Here is a 17086-nt window from a genome sequence, read left to right on the forward strand (position 1 = left end):
ATGAACCACAAGTTCTATTAGAGAGGAATTTTTATTTATAGTATAGATGGCTTCTCTTAATTGAGGGAGGAAATAATTTAAGATGATAAAGCAAATGTTAATGATGGCAGTCTGTAAACTGCACACACGTGTGCCTCCACCTACCCCCACACAAAACGAGCTTGACACCAAATGGGCGTGAGAAAGTTTAAAATGAAAGAAAACCCTGGATCTTCCAATATGGAATTTGTAGTTACTGAAGATGAGAAAAGTTGCACTGAAGCCCAGCTTAATGGCTCCATATTTTTGGAGCTTTTATTCACTGTCCTCTGGGATGGGCATCTACCTGAGACCTAGAGTTTCAGAATGACACCCCAAACTGGCCTCACCTCGAATGCTGCAGAGATGATCTTTGCTTTCTTGCTGAGCACAGAGCCCACCGCATTGAAGTTCTTATCTCGGATCTCAGCATACAGCTCCTCTGCAGAATTCAGCTGCAGCTTCTTTGCTTCTGTGGGGAGGTCCTTAGCACCATCGCCCTGTTTCTTAGGTGCAAATTTCTCTGGAGGTAATTTCACATAACCTGAACGGCAGTGGAAGGGAATAAGCACCTGTGTGCAATGACTGGCAGAACCAATCAAGCACAAAACAGCTTCCAGCTCAGGAGACAATGTAAGATGGCAGACGACACACAGCTCTGAGCTTTCGATTTTCCATGATCAAAGTACAGGAAGCAGTGACTCTGATATTGATACCACAGTTCTAATTATCTTTGGGGCATTTATGTAAACCACATGCAGCAATGTCCACTCCTTAACTTATTCAGAGAGTAGGTCACTTTTCCACTCGGAAAGCTTACAAGGATCTCCCTAGAGTCTCTTTGTGTTTTTCCAAATTGTAGATCATGTTCCATTAGTGGATCATGAAATCAAGCTGCTGGGTTGCAAGTAGCATCTTAAAAACAAAAAGAAAACAACAGTACCCAAAACAGCAGAGAGCAGAAATTACAAAAGCTGATCACATGACATTAGAGAAGCTAGTGGTGGCTTCAGTTTTTTTTTTTAAATAAAACTTTTGTTTCAGTTTCACATGCACATACATATACATGTATGTATGTACTGGGTCATGATGTAAAATACATTATTCACTTATTCTCACTCTATCTCATGATATAAAATATATTTCTCACATATTTCTCCAAAATAGCATGGTATCCACTTCCTCTGTGAAGTAACCTTAATCTCCTCTCCACTCTGCTCCTGCCAAGCCAAGCGAGTCCCTATTTCCCTGGAACACCCCACATGTGCTCATGAACTGCTGATGGCATGGAGCTGGTGTAACTCTGCAGTAAAGCAATTTGGCAACACGTACCAAGTGCCTTTCACCCCAAAATCCTGCATCAGGGAATCCAGGGAAAGAAAATAATCTGATATATTAAAAAAATCTTGTGTAGGCTGGGCATGGTGGCTCACACCTCTAACCCCAGAATTTTGAGAGGCTAAAAGTGGGAGGATCTCTTTATATATACATATATATATATTTTGAGACGGAGTTTCGCTCTTGTTACCCAGGCTGGAGTGCAATGGCGCGATCTCGGCTCACCGCAACCTCCGCCTCCTGGGTTCAGGCAATTCTCCTGCCTCAGCCTCCCGAGTAGCTGGGATTACAGGCATGCACCACCATGCCCAGCTAATTTTTTGTATTTCTAGTAGAGACAGGGTTTCACCATGTTGACCAGGATGGTCTCGATCTCTCGACCTCGTGATCCACCTGCCTCGGCCTCCCAAAGTGCTAGGATTACAGGCTTGAGCCACAGCGCCGGGTGGATCTCTTTATATTTTATTTTATTTATTTGAGACAGAGTCTTGCTCTGTCACCTTGCCTGGCTAATTTTTGTATTTTTAGTAGCGATGGGGTTTCACCGTGTTGGCCACGCTGGTCTTGAACTCCTAACCTCAGGTGATCCGCCCACCTCAGGATACCAAAGTGCTGGGATTACAGGCATGAGCCACCACATCTGGCCACATTTTTTTTTTTTTTTTAAACTGAGACAGAGTCTCACTCTGTCACCCAGGCTGGAGTGCAGTGGCATGATCTCAGCTCACTGCAACCTTGGCCTCCCAGGTTCAAGTGGTTCTCATGCCTCAGCCTCCCGAGTAGCTGGGATTGCAGGTGTGCACCACCACGTCTGGCTAATTTCTGTATTTTCAGTAGAGACGGGGTTTTGCCATGTTGGCCAGGGTGGTCTCAAACTCCTGACCTCAAGTGATCTATCTGCTTCAGCCTCCCAAAGTGCTGCAATTAGAGATGTGAGCCATCACACCTGGCCTGGGAGGATCTCTTGAACCTAGTTCAAGACCAGCTGGGGAAACACAGGGAGACTCTGTCTCTATAAACACTTGAAAAGTTAGCTGGGCCTGGTGGAGCATTCCTATAGTCCCAGCTGCTTGGGAGGCCGAAGTGGAAGGGCTGCTTGAGCTGAAAAGGTCAAGGCAATAGTGGGGTATGATCACGCCACTGTTCTCTAGCCCGGGTGACAGAGTGAGACCCTGTCTCAAAAACAACAACATTGGCTAGGCACGATGGCTCACACCTGTAATCCCAGCAATTTGGGAGGCTGAGAAGGGCAAACTGCTTTAGCTCAAGAGTTCAAGACCAGCCTGGGCAACATGGTGAAACCCTTCTCTATTAAAAACAAATAAAAAACAAAAACAACAAAAACCCCACTTATTTATATAGATGTTTTTATAATGACACACACAGGAAAAAACCTAAAATGCCCAACATTAGAGGAATGACTCTGTCAACCAGGGTTTAAATGTACTGTGTTTTTTTTTTTTTTTTTTTTTTTTTGGTGAGACAGAGGAGTTTCACTCTTGTTGCCCAGGCTGGAGGGCAATGGCATGATCTCAGCTTACTGCAACCTCTGCCTCCTGGATTCAAGCAATTCTCCTGCCTCAGCCTCCTGAGTAGCTGAGATTACAGGTGCACATCACCACGCCCGGCTAATTTTTGTTTTTATTTAGTAGAGGCAGGGTTTCACCATGTTGGTTAGGCTGGTCTCGAACTCCTGACCTCCGGTGAACTGTCTGCCCTGGCCTCCCAAAGTGCTGGGATTACAGGCATGAGCCACTGTGCCCAATCTATATTGTGGATTTTAACGAATGCATATGCTAGGAAAATGCTCATTAGCTTATCAAATCAAAACTCAGGTTTGAAACTATTTGTACAACCTGATTCCATTTTTCATTCATTAAAATAAACTACACAAGGGGGAAAAAAAGATGCTAAGGAAATACACCACAAAATTAACAGTGGTTTTCCCAAGGTTTGGGGCCAGAGGTCCATAGGGTAGGGTTGGAAGATAATAAGGAATCTATGTTTTCTTCTATTTTTCCAACTTTTTCCTTAATCAATTCTTGACTTATATTACAAAAAAACTTGCTACACGGAGGCTGGGAATTTAAACATACTGTCTTCTTAGAAAACTCCCTCCCACTTACCTCTCGCCTGTCCTACATAGCTGTCCCCTGGGCCAACTCCCAGCCCCCTTTCCCCTGCGCCACTCCCCATCCTCAACTGCAGAGCACTCCTTTCATGCCTTCCTGGGTGGCACACACTCTGGGACCACCCCGTTTCTCTCATTTCCACCCACGACCCAGCAGAGGGCTCTCCTGAAATGAATTCCTGTCAATAAATAGAGTTTTACAAAGTAGTAGCCATTTTTTGACAAATAAGAATAATAATAATAAAAAGATGTTTTACAATCTTCTAAGACCTTAAGGAGGAGTGTGTAGAAACACCTGTTCGTGCCCGTCTCTCCATTCCCTCACCCAGGTCATACATTCATTCATTCTTGTGGTAAATTGCACATCAAACAAAAATTACCATTTTGTTTTACAATGAATGATCCAGTAGCATTTAGTACATATACAACATGGTAGGACCACAGCCAGTCTCTAGTTCCAGAGGTTTTTTTAATCCCAAAGGGAAGCCCTGTAGCCAATAAGTAGTTACTCCCCACCTCCCTCCTGCAGTCCTGGCAACCATGAGTCTGTTTCCCTCTGAATTTTAGGCCTACCTTTTAAAAAATATTTTTTCAATTTTTCACCTTGGTTTTTTTTTTTTTGAGACAGAGTCTCACTCTGTCGCCCAGACTGGAGTGTAGTGTGATCTTGGCTCACTAAAACTTCCGCCTCCTGAGTTCAAGCGATTCTCATGCTTCACCCTCCTGAGTAGCTGGTACTACAGGTATGTGCCACCAAATCTGGCTACGTGTGTGTGTGCACGTGCGCCTCAAACTCCTGACCTCAAGTGATCTGCGTTGGCCTCCCAAAGTGCTGGGGTTACAGGAGTAAGCCACCATGCCCAGCCCCATCTTCCTCACACATCCGTCCCCTCAGGCCTTTCCTTGGACCCCTGTGACTTTATTCAGGAAGGCAACAGAGGCCGGGGACTAGGCAGATGAGGGAAGAAGGCAGGCTGAGACAGGTGTGGGGGTCTGTGGTGAGGCACAGAGCTCTGGATACGGGGTCTCAGCCACCCAGTGGGAGCATGGCCTCTTGCTAGTGCTTCCAGTATTTTTCAAGTTATGGAAAAATTCTGGATTATTACTTAAAATGTATCATATTTGAAAGCTGACAGAAAATATCATGTGGGCCAAGACCAACCAAACCAAAATGCTTGTGACTCTCACCAAATCACCTACCACGCCCAAGCTCTAGGCAGCCACCCAAGTCTCCCATCGAGAGGCCTCAACCTTCTGTACCAGCCATTTCTCTGAAACATCTCCCCAGTCGTGTGCTCCGCTCAAGCAGGCTGCTCAGCTCGCCACGACTTTCTGTGCGACGCTGCCCGCCCTTGCCCCAGGCCCCCGTCTAATCTGCTTCTTTCCAAAGCCAGCACGAGCGCCAGGCTGCCGCAGCCTTCCGCAACTACCCCATACACCAGTGCCCTCTGTGGCAGACCCGCTGCCTCGGCTCACAGGGGACAAAGACAGGCCTGGGCACTAAACTGCTGCCAACTCTTGTGTCACCGACAACCGCAGTTTGCTCAGAGGTCACTGAATCCCAGTGTCTGAAAGTCAAAGTCAGGACTTTTACTGTTTCAAGGGTTCTCTGATTTATGTAAAGCGAGCAGCTTTCTGAAAACCGACCCTTCGGAGGCAGGATCTGATTAGTCCGCCTCCAGTTATTTCCCTTTCTTATGATATTCTCAGTTATTTTTTATATATTATAAATATAGTTTGGAACACAAATACATACGCATACAAATATATAATAATTTCTAATTGAAATAAGCATGCCTATGCAGCTTTTTATGTTCCACAATTATTATTCTGATGTTTCCATAATTTCTTTGTTTTTTGAGACAAAGTGTCGCTCTGTCACCCAGGCTGTAGGGCAGTGGTGCTATCTCAGTTTATTGCAACCTCTGCCTCCAGGTTCGAGCAATTCTCCCACCTCAGCCTCCCAAGTAGCTGGGATTACAGACACACACCACCATGCCCGGCTAATTTTTTTGTATTTTTAGTAGAGACGGGTCTCACCATGTTGGCCAGGCTGGTCTCAAATTCCTGACCTCAAGTGATCCACCTGCCCTGGCTTCCCAAAGTGCTGGGATGAGAGGTGGGAGCCACCATGCCCAGCTGGTTCCATAATATTTTATAATGTACTCCACCACTGAGATTGTTTGGAAAATTCCGGTAAGAAAATGGAAATTGAAAAAAAATTTTTTTTTTGAGGTGGAGTCTCACTCTGTTGCCCAGGCTGGAGTGCAGTGGTGCCATCTCAGCTCACCACAACCTCCACCTCCTGGGTTCAAGTGATTCTCCTGCCTCAGCCTCCCAAGTAGCTGGGACTACAGATACATGCCACCATGCCTGGCTAATTTTTATTATTTTTCCTAAAGACGGGGTTTCACTATGTTGACCAGCTGGTCTCAAACTCCCAACTTCATGATCTGCCTACCTTGGCCTCCCAAAGTGCTGGGATTACAGGTGTGTGCCACCACGCCCAGCCTGGAAATTGAAATTTTTATGCAAATCTCACTGATCCCCTTTTTTGGGATGATTCCTCAAAGGACGTTCTTAGGCTTTGGGTTTTCTTGAGCCAAGGGTTAGAAAAGTTTTATATGTTGCCAAATGGTTTACGAAAAGGTCTGTATTAATCTACACTTTGAAATCATCATTAAAACTGGATCTCTGACTTCAAATACGCTTAAGTGTCCAATATACAAACAGTAGCCTCCACAAAAGATATTCTTCTCATATTACCTATTAGTGGAAACAGACATCATGTACTTACTGTTCTGAATGCCATAAATTTCATCAATGAGTCCTTCATATGTCAGCTGAGTGGCAAGAGGCGTTAATAAATCCACATTCCGATCAAGCAACAAGAGATTATCAAAAACAGGAAATATTGAATTCTGGCTTCCTGTAAACTCTCTCTTCATCCTGATCATCATATTGGCCACTTGCTGGAAACAAAACATTGGATGAGGTGGGGCCCTCCTGGGAACGAGCAGATTTAAAAATTCATCTAAAACCAGAAAGACAATCAAAAAAGTAAAAACGGAGAAAACTGTGGAAGAGTGCATTGCTCAGAAATAAGCAGCTCTAGAAAAGCGCCTTGCTGCTGGCACCCATCCTGACGCTGGCGCCAAGGGAGCTGCCATTTGCCAATGAGGCATAAAATCAGGTCACTCTATTCTTGGGATTTGCAGTAGTTATGTTCTATGAAGTCACTGTAAACACGAAATTAGTGAAGATGGGACCACTGTTTCTGGGGGAAATGCAGAGTTCGGTTCCTGTGAGCCTCTGGTCTCAACGTTTTTGTCAAATGATCAACACAGAACCCAGCTTTATATGTGTTTCTGCTCAAAGATGCCTGACTTAACACTGTTGATCATTCACCTTGAACTCACAGTCCCAGCTCTGTGACTTGTGCCTGAACGAAGAGTCTCTGACACATGTAATGTCTCTGCCAGGCATATCACAGCCTTCTTGTGCTCAGGACACCAGACTGCACCTCAGCCCTACGACTGAAACAGTGAAATCACCAAAAAATGTACAAACGTGTGAAAAACATGACAGTGAGACCGTGAAAAGGACACTTGCTGGCAGTCTGAGAGCTGCAATGGGCAGGTGGAGTGTCACCCCGCCTCAGATGGGAACATGCGCAGTTGGTTACTCAAATACACCACTGTGCCTACCCATAAAAGCACCCGGAATACTGACGTGGAGGGTTATAAGTGCATTTTAATGAGGAGGCAAATTCGTGAGTACAGTATTCATAAATAATTAGGATCAACTGAATTTGTATGTACGGAGCTTCCCATTCTGGCTTCCTTTTGGGGTGTGAAGGGCCCCTCCTTTGCCACCAGAAAGCAGCTGGTTCTCACCCGAGCACATTCTCCTTTCCCGAAGATCTGGGGGATCGTTCCGTACAGAGCTTGCAGGGTCATCAGCCCCTTGGCTGCGTGGTATAGGCTCGTCTGATCGCCCTCTAGGTAGCACTCCTGTGAGGGGAAAGGCCAATTACTGGCAGGCCACAGGGGCCTCCTAGGGGCCCCTCTCTGTTCCTGGGGCTGGGGTGCAGCAACAGATAATAAAATCATTCTGGTTATTTCACCCTGTGCCAGGAAAACTGGGAACTCAAGTTCATTTTCCAAAACTGCTGCCTGCCCGTCTAGGCTCTAAGGCTGGCAGCCCCAGGGGTGGGTGCAGCCGTGGAAGCACCTTTCCTGGGCAGAGCTGGGGCTTCTGGAAGAAAACTGTTCACCTGGCATGCCAGCTCTTCTGAATCAGCTCTTGAATAAAAGACTGTAGAACACGGACTTACACTGAGACATGGGGTCCTATTCACTGGTGAGTGTAAACTCTGGAAGGACACGCTGGGAGAGCCACATGCTAATGCCCAGAAATGCAAAAGACCACAGGACAGATACTGCATTGTTCTTACAAAGGATGAGGCAGATTTTCACAAGTGACAACCGAAAGCCACAATCTCTTGAGAAATGAAAAGACCAAGTTGAACAACCTTGAGTATAGTCTCATTTCATAAAATATACATATTTTTGCATTGAAAAACGGACCTCCAAAATATACACAAAACCACCTGGGAAGACTGGGTGCACTGGCTCATGGCTGTAATCCCAGCACTTTGGGAGGCTGAGGCAGGTGGATCACCTGAGGTCAGGAGTTCGAGACCAGGTGGACAAACATGGCGAAACCCGATCTCTTCTAAAAATGCAAACACTAGCCAGGCTTGGTGGCGTGTGCCTGTAATCCCAGCTACACAGGAGGCTGAGGTGGGAGAATCACTGGAGCCCGGGAGGCAGTTTGCAGTGCGCCGAGATTGAAATCGCGCCACTGCACTCCAGGCTGGGTGACAAAGTGATAATCCAAAAAAAGACAGAACAACGACGGTGTCCATGTGGATGTGCGACTGGACCCCTCACACACTGCTGCTGGGAGTACAAACGGTACAGCTTCAGCGCAGGAGTCTGGCAGCTCCTCAAAATGTTCAATGTAGAGTTGCCATGTGAGTCAGCAATTCTACTTCTAGGTCTATCTACCATAAATGAAAATATACATCTACAAAAAAACTTTTCTCAAAAATATCATGACAGCCAAACAGTGGAAACAACCCACCAGGTGTCCGTCAGCTGATGAATGATACCATTACAATGCAATGCTATTCAGCAGCAAAAGGGAATGAAGCCCTGACAGGGGTACGACCTGGATGAACCCTGAAAACATGACGCTAAGTGAAGATGCCACACACGCATTATAAGTTCAAAACCAGCCTGGGTAACATAGTGAGATGCTGTCTCTTCAAAAAATAAAAATAGAAATAAAAGAAATTTTTAAAAAATTAGCCAGGTGTGGTGGCACATGCCTGTAGTTTCAGCTAATCAAAAGGCTGAGGCTAGTGGATCGCTCAAGCCTAGAGGTCAAGGCTGCAGTGAGGTATGATCACATCACTGCATTCCAGCCTGGGTAAAAGAGTGGGACTGTCTCAAGAAAAAGAAAAGGAAAACTCCAGAACAGGCAAATTCACAGACTGTACTAGACTAGTGCCTGCCAGAGGCTGGGGGAAGGAAGGAGAGGGATGGACTGCTACAGGGCACGGGCTTCTTTTTGGGGAAGTTAAAATGTGCCATATTTTGACAGTGGTGAGAGTTGCACAACTCTGTGAATACACTAAAAACCATGTATTCTCACCATCAAGGAGAGAATTTCATAGTATTGTGAGTTGTTTTTTTTTCCTTTTTGAGATAGTCTCCTTCTGTCACCCAAGCTGGAGTGCAGTGCCACAATCTTGGCTCACTGCAACCTCTGCCTCCTGGGTTCAAGTGATTCTCCTGCCTCAGCCTCCTGAGTAGCTGGAATTATAAGCACCCACCACTATACCCGGCTAACCTTTGTATTTTTAGTAGAGATGCGGTTTCGCCATGTGGCCCAGGCTGGTCTCGAACTCCTGACCTCAGGTGATCCACCTGCCTCAGCCTCCTAAAGTGCTGGGATTATAGGTGTGAGCCAATGCACCCAGCCAGTATTGTGAGTTACAATAAAGCTATTATTTAAAAATTTAACTACTTTTGATGGGAAATGTCTACATGATAAAAGACATTATAAACAAAGTTAAAAGACAAGTCAGACTGGGAAGATACTTGCAGCTTTTATAACCCATAATGATCAACATCCAGAATACACAAAGAATTACCCAAAAAGAAAAAATGGGCAAAGAAAATGAACAAACAATTTGCTGAAGAGAAAATCTTAAACATCAATAAACATATAAAATGGAACTCAGCTTCACAGTAATTACAAATTAAAACAATACTGTGATACTTTCACATTCATAAACTGGGCAAAAACTAATGCCTGATATTAAGGAAATGCCAAACTTACTTTGAATGCACACTCTGATTCCATGGATAAGAGGTCCCCATCAAACGGAATGAGATCTAAGCTGTACTCCTCCCTATGAATAAAGGATCCCAGGACACCCAGATCCTTCAACCGCTGTTCACACAACAGGCTACGGCGTGGCACAAACAGAATGTGGAAATCTCTCGTTGGGCCTCGTCTATCTTCACTGCAAAGGAAGTAACATTTGTTAGCTTATGAGCTCCTAAGAGTCATGGACCATTTTGCTTTGTTTATCCTTACTGCCTGGCACATACTAGGCACTATAAAGCTGGCTAGATAAATCATATAAATAATGACTCTCAGGTCGGGTGCAGTGGCTCACACCTGTAATCCCAGCACTTTGGGAGAACAAGGTAGGCAGATCACTTGAGGTCAGGAGTTCGAGACCAGTCTGGCCTACGTGGTGAAATCCCATCTCTACTAAAAAATGCAAAAAATTAGGCAGGCATGGTGGTAGGCACCTGTAATCTCAGCTACTCAGGAGGCTGAGGCAGGAGAATTGCTTGAATCTGGAAGGCAGAGGTTGCAGTGAGCAGAGACCATGCCACTGCATTCCAGCCTGGGCAACAGATCAAGGCTCCATCTCAAAGATAAATAAATAAATAAAATATACAAAAATTAGCTGGCTGTGGTGGTGTGTGTGCCCGTAATCCCAGCTACTTGGGAGGCTAAGGCAGGGGAATCACTTGAACCACGAGGCAGAGGTTGCAGTGAGCAGAGATCCCACCACTGTACTCCACCCTGGGCAACAGAGCGAGCCTGTCTCAAAAAAATAACCAAAAACTGACTCTCAGACCCAAATTGTTACAGTCGCACCCACTCTCTTTTTCTTCCCCGACAGAAAAGCAGCATTGAGTCCTGGCTAGTACTTTTTTAGTATTCTCTTAAACTATCTTTGGGGCATTAAAGCTCTGAATAGGTATTTGTGTCTCACTAAAAACAAATGGTTCTTCAACCAAAGCAATGCAGCCACAAAGAGTCTTAAATTAAAATGAAAGATCACTCTTGACTCCCACCCCTACTCTAATTGACAGCGGACTTCCAAAAATAGCCCTTATGCTTTTAAGATTTTAGGGGCTGCATCAATCAATGGTACCACAGAGTGCAGACTGGGCTGGGAGCACTTCCTCTATAGAGTGGATGCTGTATTAAATTTTAATCAGCTCTTTTTTTTTTTTTTGCTTATGAAATTCAAGTACATGCAGTATATTAAAAAAAATAACCGCTGGAGGCTTATTTTTTTAAACCAGCGTCATTTTTACTGACACATGTTTAAACTTTTGGCTATCCTTAAAGAATGGGGTTAGAAGACGATCCTTCTCTCAAACTGCTGAGAACGACTTCCTCAGTTTCCCATCCTCTCTTTTACATATATAATTTTTGGGGGGTACACAGCAGGTATATACATTTATGGGGTCCATGAGACGTTATGATATAGGCAACCAATGTGAAATTAAGCACATCATGGAGAATGCGAGGGGGCACATCCTCTCAAGCACTTACTGAGTTACAAACAATCCAATTACACTCTCCTTTTTTTTTTTTTTGAGACGGAGTCTCCCTCCAGCCCAGGATGGAGTGCAGTGGCAGGATCTCGGCTCACTGCAACCTCGGCCTCCCAGGTTCAAAAGATTCTTGTGCCTCAGCCTCACAAGTAGCTGGGATTACAGGCACGTGACACCACACCCGGCTAACTTTTGTATTTTTAGTACAGATAGGGTTTCACTACGTTGGCCAGGCTGGTCTCAAACTCCTGACTTCAAGTGATCCACCCACCTTGGCCTCCCAAAATGTTTGGATTACAGGTGTGAGCCACCGTGCCCAGCCTCTCTCTTTATGTTTAAAACTATGCAATTAAGGCTTGGGCTGATGGCTCACACTTGTAATCTCAGCATTTTGGAAGGCCGAGGTGGGCAGATCACCTGAGGTCAGGTGTTCAAGACCAGCCTGGCTAACATGGTGAAACCCCATTTCTACTAAAAACACAAAAAATTAGCCAGGTGTGGTAGTGCACACCTGTAATCCCAGCTACTCAGGAGGCTGAGGCAGGAGAATGGCTTGAGCCTGGGGGTGGGGGGATGGAGGTTGCAGTGAACTGAGATTGAGCCATTTCACTCCAGCATGGGAAATGCGAAACTCTATCTCAAAAAAAAAAAAGCTCATGCCTGTAATCCCAGCACTTTGGGAGGCTGAGGAGGGCGGATCACGAGGTCAGGAGCTCAAGACCAGCCTGACCAACATGGTGAAACCCTGTCTCTACTAAAAATACAAAAAAAAAAAAAAAAAAAAAAGGAATTAAGTTACTAATAACTATAGTCCTTCTGTTGTGCTATCATATAGTAGGTCTGATTCATTCTATTTTTTTTTTGTACCTACTAACCATCTCCACCTTCCCCCAGCCCTCATCTTCTCTTTTATATTCTTCCATGCCTATCTCACTTTTCCAAAAGACCACCCTGCACTAGCAAGAGTGAGGGTCTTCCATGAGAAGAAGCTCATACTTTAAAAGCATGATAGGGACCAAACTCTTTTAGATCAAACACAAGTTCTGAGATACCTGAGCACGTTTTCAGCAATTATATCCATCAACTCTAGCCTGGGTCTGACAAAAAAAATAATATTCTTGACATCAGCTGCCGGCAAACGACTTCCTTTAAGTGTGAACATTTTTTCCACTTCATGTTCCTAGGCAAACACATACACAAAAGGTTAACAAAAAGACTGAAATTTACCTATCATTTTCAGACTCAGAAATCATAAACACTCCCAGTCAAGAGCACATTAATATTTTAATATCAAAATTTAGATTCCCTCAAAGCCAAATATATAAAGAACAAAGTTTCAGTATAAAGCCACTGTTTTTTTGTATTGTTTTTTTTTTTTTTTGAGAGGGAGTCTCACTCTGTTGCCCTGGCTGGAGTGCAGGCTCACTGCAACCTCCACCTCCTGGGTTCAAGTGATTCTCCTGCCTCAGCCTCCAGAGTAGCTGGGATTACAGGCACCCACCACCAAGCCCAGCTAATTTTTGTATTGTGAGTGGAGACGGGGTTTCATCATGTTGGCCAGGCTGGTCTTGAAATCCTGATCTTAAGCAATCCACCTGCCTTGGTCTCCCAAAGTGCTGGGATTACAGGTGTGGGCCACCACACCTGGCCCTAAAGCCACTGTTATTGCAGCAGCATTCAAATGACTCTTATATAATGAACTCTCAAAAACGCCAGGTAATGGTCACATAATGCTAGGATCAGTACAGAACCACTGGCCAATGGATACAACATGTTAATCAGGCACTAGTATCAATGTTTATAAAGACCAAACAGCTTTGCAAAGCAATGATTAAGGAAGAAATATAAAATCCTATCATAACTGCTGAAGTACAGAATTATTATTCCCCTAACAAAACCCAAATAGCTCATTTACCTTCAATAGTGAATACTGCGCAATCAGGCCAAAGGGTCCAGTTAGGTATTCATCCCAAACTATTGCCTGTAAGAAGGGAGAAACATTCTCTTATTATAGTTAATATCAGGAATTTCAACAGTATCAATAGAAAATAGCCTATCACAAACAGAAGGATTATTTGCTTCCAACTCTGAGGATTAAAAAATTTACTCCTTGTGTTATAAGATTTAAAAAATAATAATAATAAAGGAGAAAAAAGAAATTAAACATTTTGGAGTTTGTTGTTTTGTTTCTGAGATGGAATCTTGCTCTGCCACCCAGGCTAGAGTGCAATGGTGTGCTATCAGCACATTGCAACCTCTGCCTTCAGGGTTCAAGTGATTCTCCTATCTCAGCCTTCTGAGTAGCTGGGATTACAGGCATGCAGTACCATGCCCAGCCAATTTTTGTACTTTTAGTAGATATGGGGTTTCACTATATTGGCCAGGCTGGTCTCTAACTCCTGACCTAAGGTGATCCACACACGTCATGCCTGTAATCCCACACTTCCAAAGTGCTGGGATTACAGGCATGAGCCACTGAGCGCAGCCAAAGAAAAACAATTTAGCTCTGAACACATTCGTATCCTTAAAGTAAAGAAAAATAGCATCCAGGGAAAGCAATGCTACTGTTGATCCTGAGAAAGTTAGAAGTTAATCACTGTCCTGAACAGAAAGAAGGAACTTTAGTTGGCTGTATATCTCTGTCATGGTATTATTAGATCAAGCCATATGGAAATTGTCAATTATACAAAATTAAAACCTACGATATAGGTATTACAAATCTTATTTTGACAAAAGAGGATTTTCTGTTTTTTTGAGACAGGGGCAGTGGTGGAATCACCACTCAGCGCAGCTTCGATTTCCCAGGCTTAGGTGAGAGTAGAGTAACTGGGACTACAGGTGTGTGCCATCACACCAGGCTAATTTTTTTTTTTTTTTTAGTAGAGATGAGATTTCGCCATGTTGCCCAGGCTGGTCTCCAACTCTGGGCTCAAGCAATCTATCTGCCTGCCGTGGCCTCCCAAAGTGCTGTGATTACATTGCACTTTAAGTACCTGCCAAGGTCATACAGAGATCTTGAACCACACGGTGTGTAAGGGAGAAAGGACTCCAACCTAGGACTTTTTGACACCCCGAGTCATTGCTTTGGGCCCCTATGAGTATTTCTACTACTAAACTCCAGTATCATTTCTTTTTCTTAAATTGAAATATTTATTTAAATAATTGTACATTAACATTTAGTTAAAAGAAATAATACAGAGCGAGCCCCGGTACACTTTGCTCAGTTTCCTCGAGGGGTAACATATTACAACCAGGATATTGACATTGATACAATCCATGATGTTATTCAGATTTCTGCATCCTTTGCTGAACTGAAACTGGACGCCTGATTTAGCCTGCTTTCTTCTCTCAAAGGCTGCTAGCACCCTCTCTACTTTTTGGGGTTCTGCTCTCTCCAAGACTGAGGCTCCCCAGTTAGACCTTTGACAGTTGTACTGTCAGTTACTTAGGGTGACTGATTAACCCAAGGGGATGAGGAAGAGGTGATACCATTTAAAAGGAATCCTGGCCGGGTGCGGTGGCTCACGCCTGTAATCGCAGCACTTTGGGAGGCCGAGGCGGGCGGATCATGAGGTCAAGAGATCGAAACCATCCTGGCCAACATGGTGAAACCCCGTCTCTACTGAAAAATACAAAAATTAGCTGGGCGTGGTAGCGTGCACCTGTAGTCCCAGCTACTCGGGAGGCTGAGGCAGGAGAATTGCTTGAACCCAAAAGGCGGAGGTTGCAGTGAGCCAAGATTGCACCACTGCACTCCAGCCTGGCGCCTGGCGACAGAGCAAGACTCTGTCTCAACAAAAAAAAAAAAAAAAAAAAAAAAAAAAAAAAAAATTCTATAAAATCTCTGATCTAGTCCCCGACTCCCTTGTGAAAAGGTGCTACTAGAGAAGTAATACTATTTTAGGAGGCCAGTTTAAAAGCCCCAATGATTACAGCTTCTCTCCTAACACGCGTGAACAGCAGGTTGTAAGGTGTTGGTGTTTCAAGAGACTTTCTAAGTACGATTTGTACTGACACGTATGATCCCTGTAATGAATGGACACCTGACCATCCACATTCTTGGGCCGCCCACCCGTCCCGCGCCTCGGCAGGCAGCAGAAAAGACACCTGACGTAAACCGGCTTATCAGGAACCAGGATATCACAGTGGCTTACTCTGCTCTCACAAAACAATCTCGAAGCCACTCCGGCTCCAGGCTGTTCGCCCAGGGCCCCCCCACTTCATCGTTAACGCCTGCACAGGGGTGCGAGTAGAAAGGCCTTGAGGCTCGCTTCCTGGGAAGCCCCGGGGACCTCGTACACCGCGAGCTCAGGCGGTCAGAGAACGGATTAAGGCAGGCCGGACCAGGGGAGGCGAGGGCGGTGTTGCTGCCTCCCGCCCCTCACCTTGCTTCCCGCGCACTTGTCCAGGAACTCGCGCAGCTCGCGACGCACCGCCTCGCGCAGCACGTTCAGGTTCACTCGCCCGTAAGACAGGTGCGCCGCCATCTTGCCCCACCACCCCCTGCCCAACAGTGTCCACCACGTCCACTGGTTCCAACGGGAGGGCCATGGACGCAGTCACGTGACAATGCAGCCACGTGACCTCTGCGGCTGCGCACGCCAACCCGGAATCTGGAATCCGCCGGGTTCGGCTTGTATCTCGTCTGGCCCTAGTGTCCATCTCTTTCTTCTACCCCGGTGGTTGTTCAGACTCCTGTTAAGACTCAGGGCGCGTTTCAGACCCTGCCTCACTCCAGGAGTCGTCTGGCGCTGAAAGGCGATTTGAAAGATGTGGACTAAGCCTGGGCGCGGTGGCTCACGCCTGTAATCCCTAACACTTTAAGAAGCCGAGGTAGGAGTAATCGCTTGAGGCCGGGAGTTCGACACCAGCCTGGGCAGACTTCGTATCCAAAAAAGAACAAAACACTCTCTAGTCTCTTTTAAAAATCGCAAATTTTTATTTTCAGCAAAGGTGCTTGCTGTAAAATGAAATCTTAAGGCTAAACTTGTAATGAAAAAGATTTTTTTGAGACAGGGACTCCTCGCCCTGTCGCCTAGGCTGTAGTGCCGTGACGTAATCATAGCTCACTGCAGCCTCCACCTCCCGGGCTCAAGTGACCCTCCCACCTCAGGCGCCGGAGTAGCTGGGACCACAGGTGCGCGCCGCCACCCACTGCTCAAATCTTTTAAATTATAGTAGTCACAAGGTTCTTAGCTTTGCACTAATGAAGGCTGTTTTGATTTGTGAGCTAAAATGTATGAATATAGGGATCGAGGGAATTTGAATGGACTTTTTTTTTGTAATCCCTTCCTAACAGACTTTTACAGCGACGTGGCATTTCACACAAATAGTATTGCTTCTGAAATCCAGGTCCCATCACTTGCCTCAGTAAAAGTCCAGTTACCTGTGAGTTGTAGTGGGGATCAAAGAAGGTATGAATTACATCACGTAGTCCACGTGAGAAGCTTAGTTGGGTGCTGGAACTTAATTGCTCGATAAGCTTAGTATCAGTAGGACATATGCTTTTCGATACTTTGGGGTCGAAATGGGCTTTTGGGATCTGCTCAAAGATGAAAATTTTCTTCTTCGAGTGCATAGCTTCCTTCAGTATCTTCTATACACTTCACATTATGAAGCACTTACCACAGAGTCTGAAAAGCAAAAAGCGGTATTTGTGGAT

General features: G+C 45.2%; 1 protein-coding gene across 2 annotated transcripts in view; it reads right to left on the reverse strand.

The window, feature by feature from the left end:
• VPS33A (VPS33A core subunit of CORVET and HOPS complexes) overlaps positions 1 to 15997 on the reverse strand; it is a 28197-nt gene extending 12200 nt beyond the window's left edge. For both annotated transcript variants that reach the window (XM_009004823.5, XM_002753118.6), the window contains exons 1-7: positions 15810 to 15997; positions 13340 to 13405; positions 12477 to 12604; positions 9899 to 10085; positions 7384 to 7500; positions 6285 to 6459; positions 369 to 562 (exon numbers count right to left, since the gene is read on the reverse strand). In XM_009004823.5, coding sequence (XP_009003071.1) covers positions 369 to 562; positions 6285 to 6459; positions 7384 to 7500; positions 9899 to 10085; positions 12477 to 12604; positions 13340 to 13405; positions 15810 to 15911 — 969 coding nt within the window. In that variant the 5' untranslated portion in view covers positions 15912 to 15997. The remainder of the gene's footprint in view (positions 1 to 368; positions 563 to 6284; positions 6460 to 7383; positions 7501 to 9898; positions 10086 to 12476; positions 12605 to 13339; positions 13406 to 15809) is intronic.
• Positions 15998 to 17086: the final 1089 nt, after the last annotated feature.

The sequence above is a fragment of the Callithrix jacchus genome, chromosome 9 (genome assembly GCF_049354715.1).
Source record: "Callithrix jacchus isolate 240 chromosome 9, calJac240_pri, whole genome shotgun sequence".
Classification (NCBI taxonomy): Eukaryota; Metazoa; Chordata; class Mammalia; order Primates; family Cebidae; genus Callithrix; species Callithrix jacchus.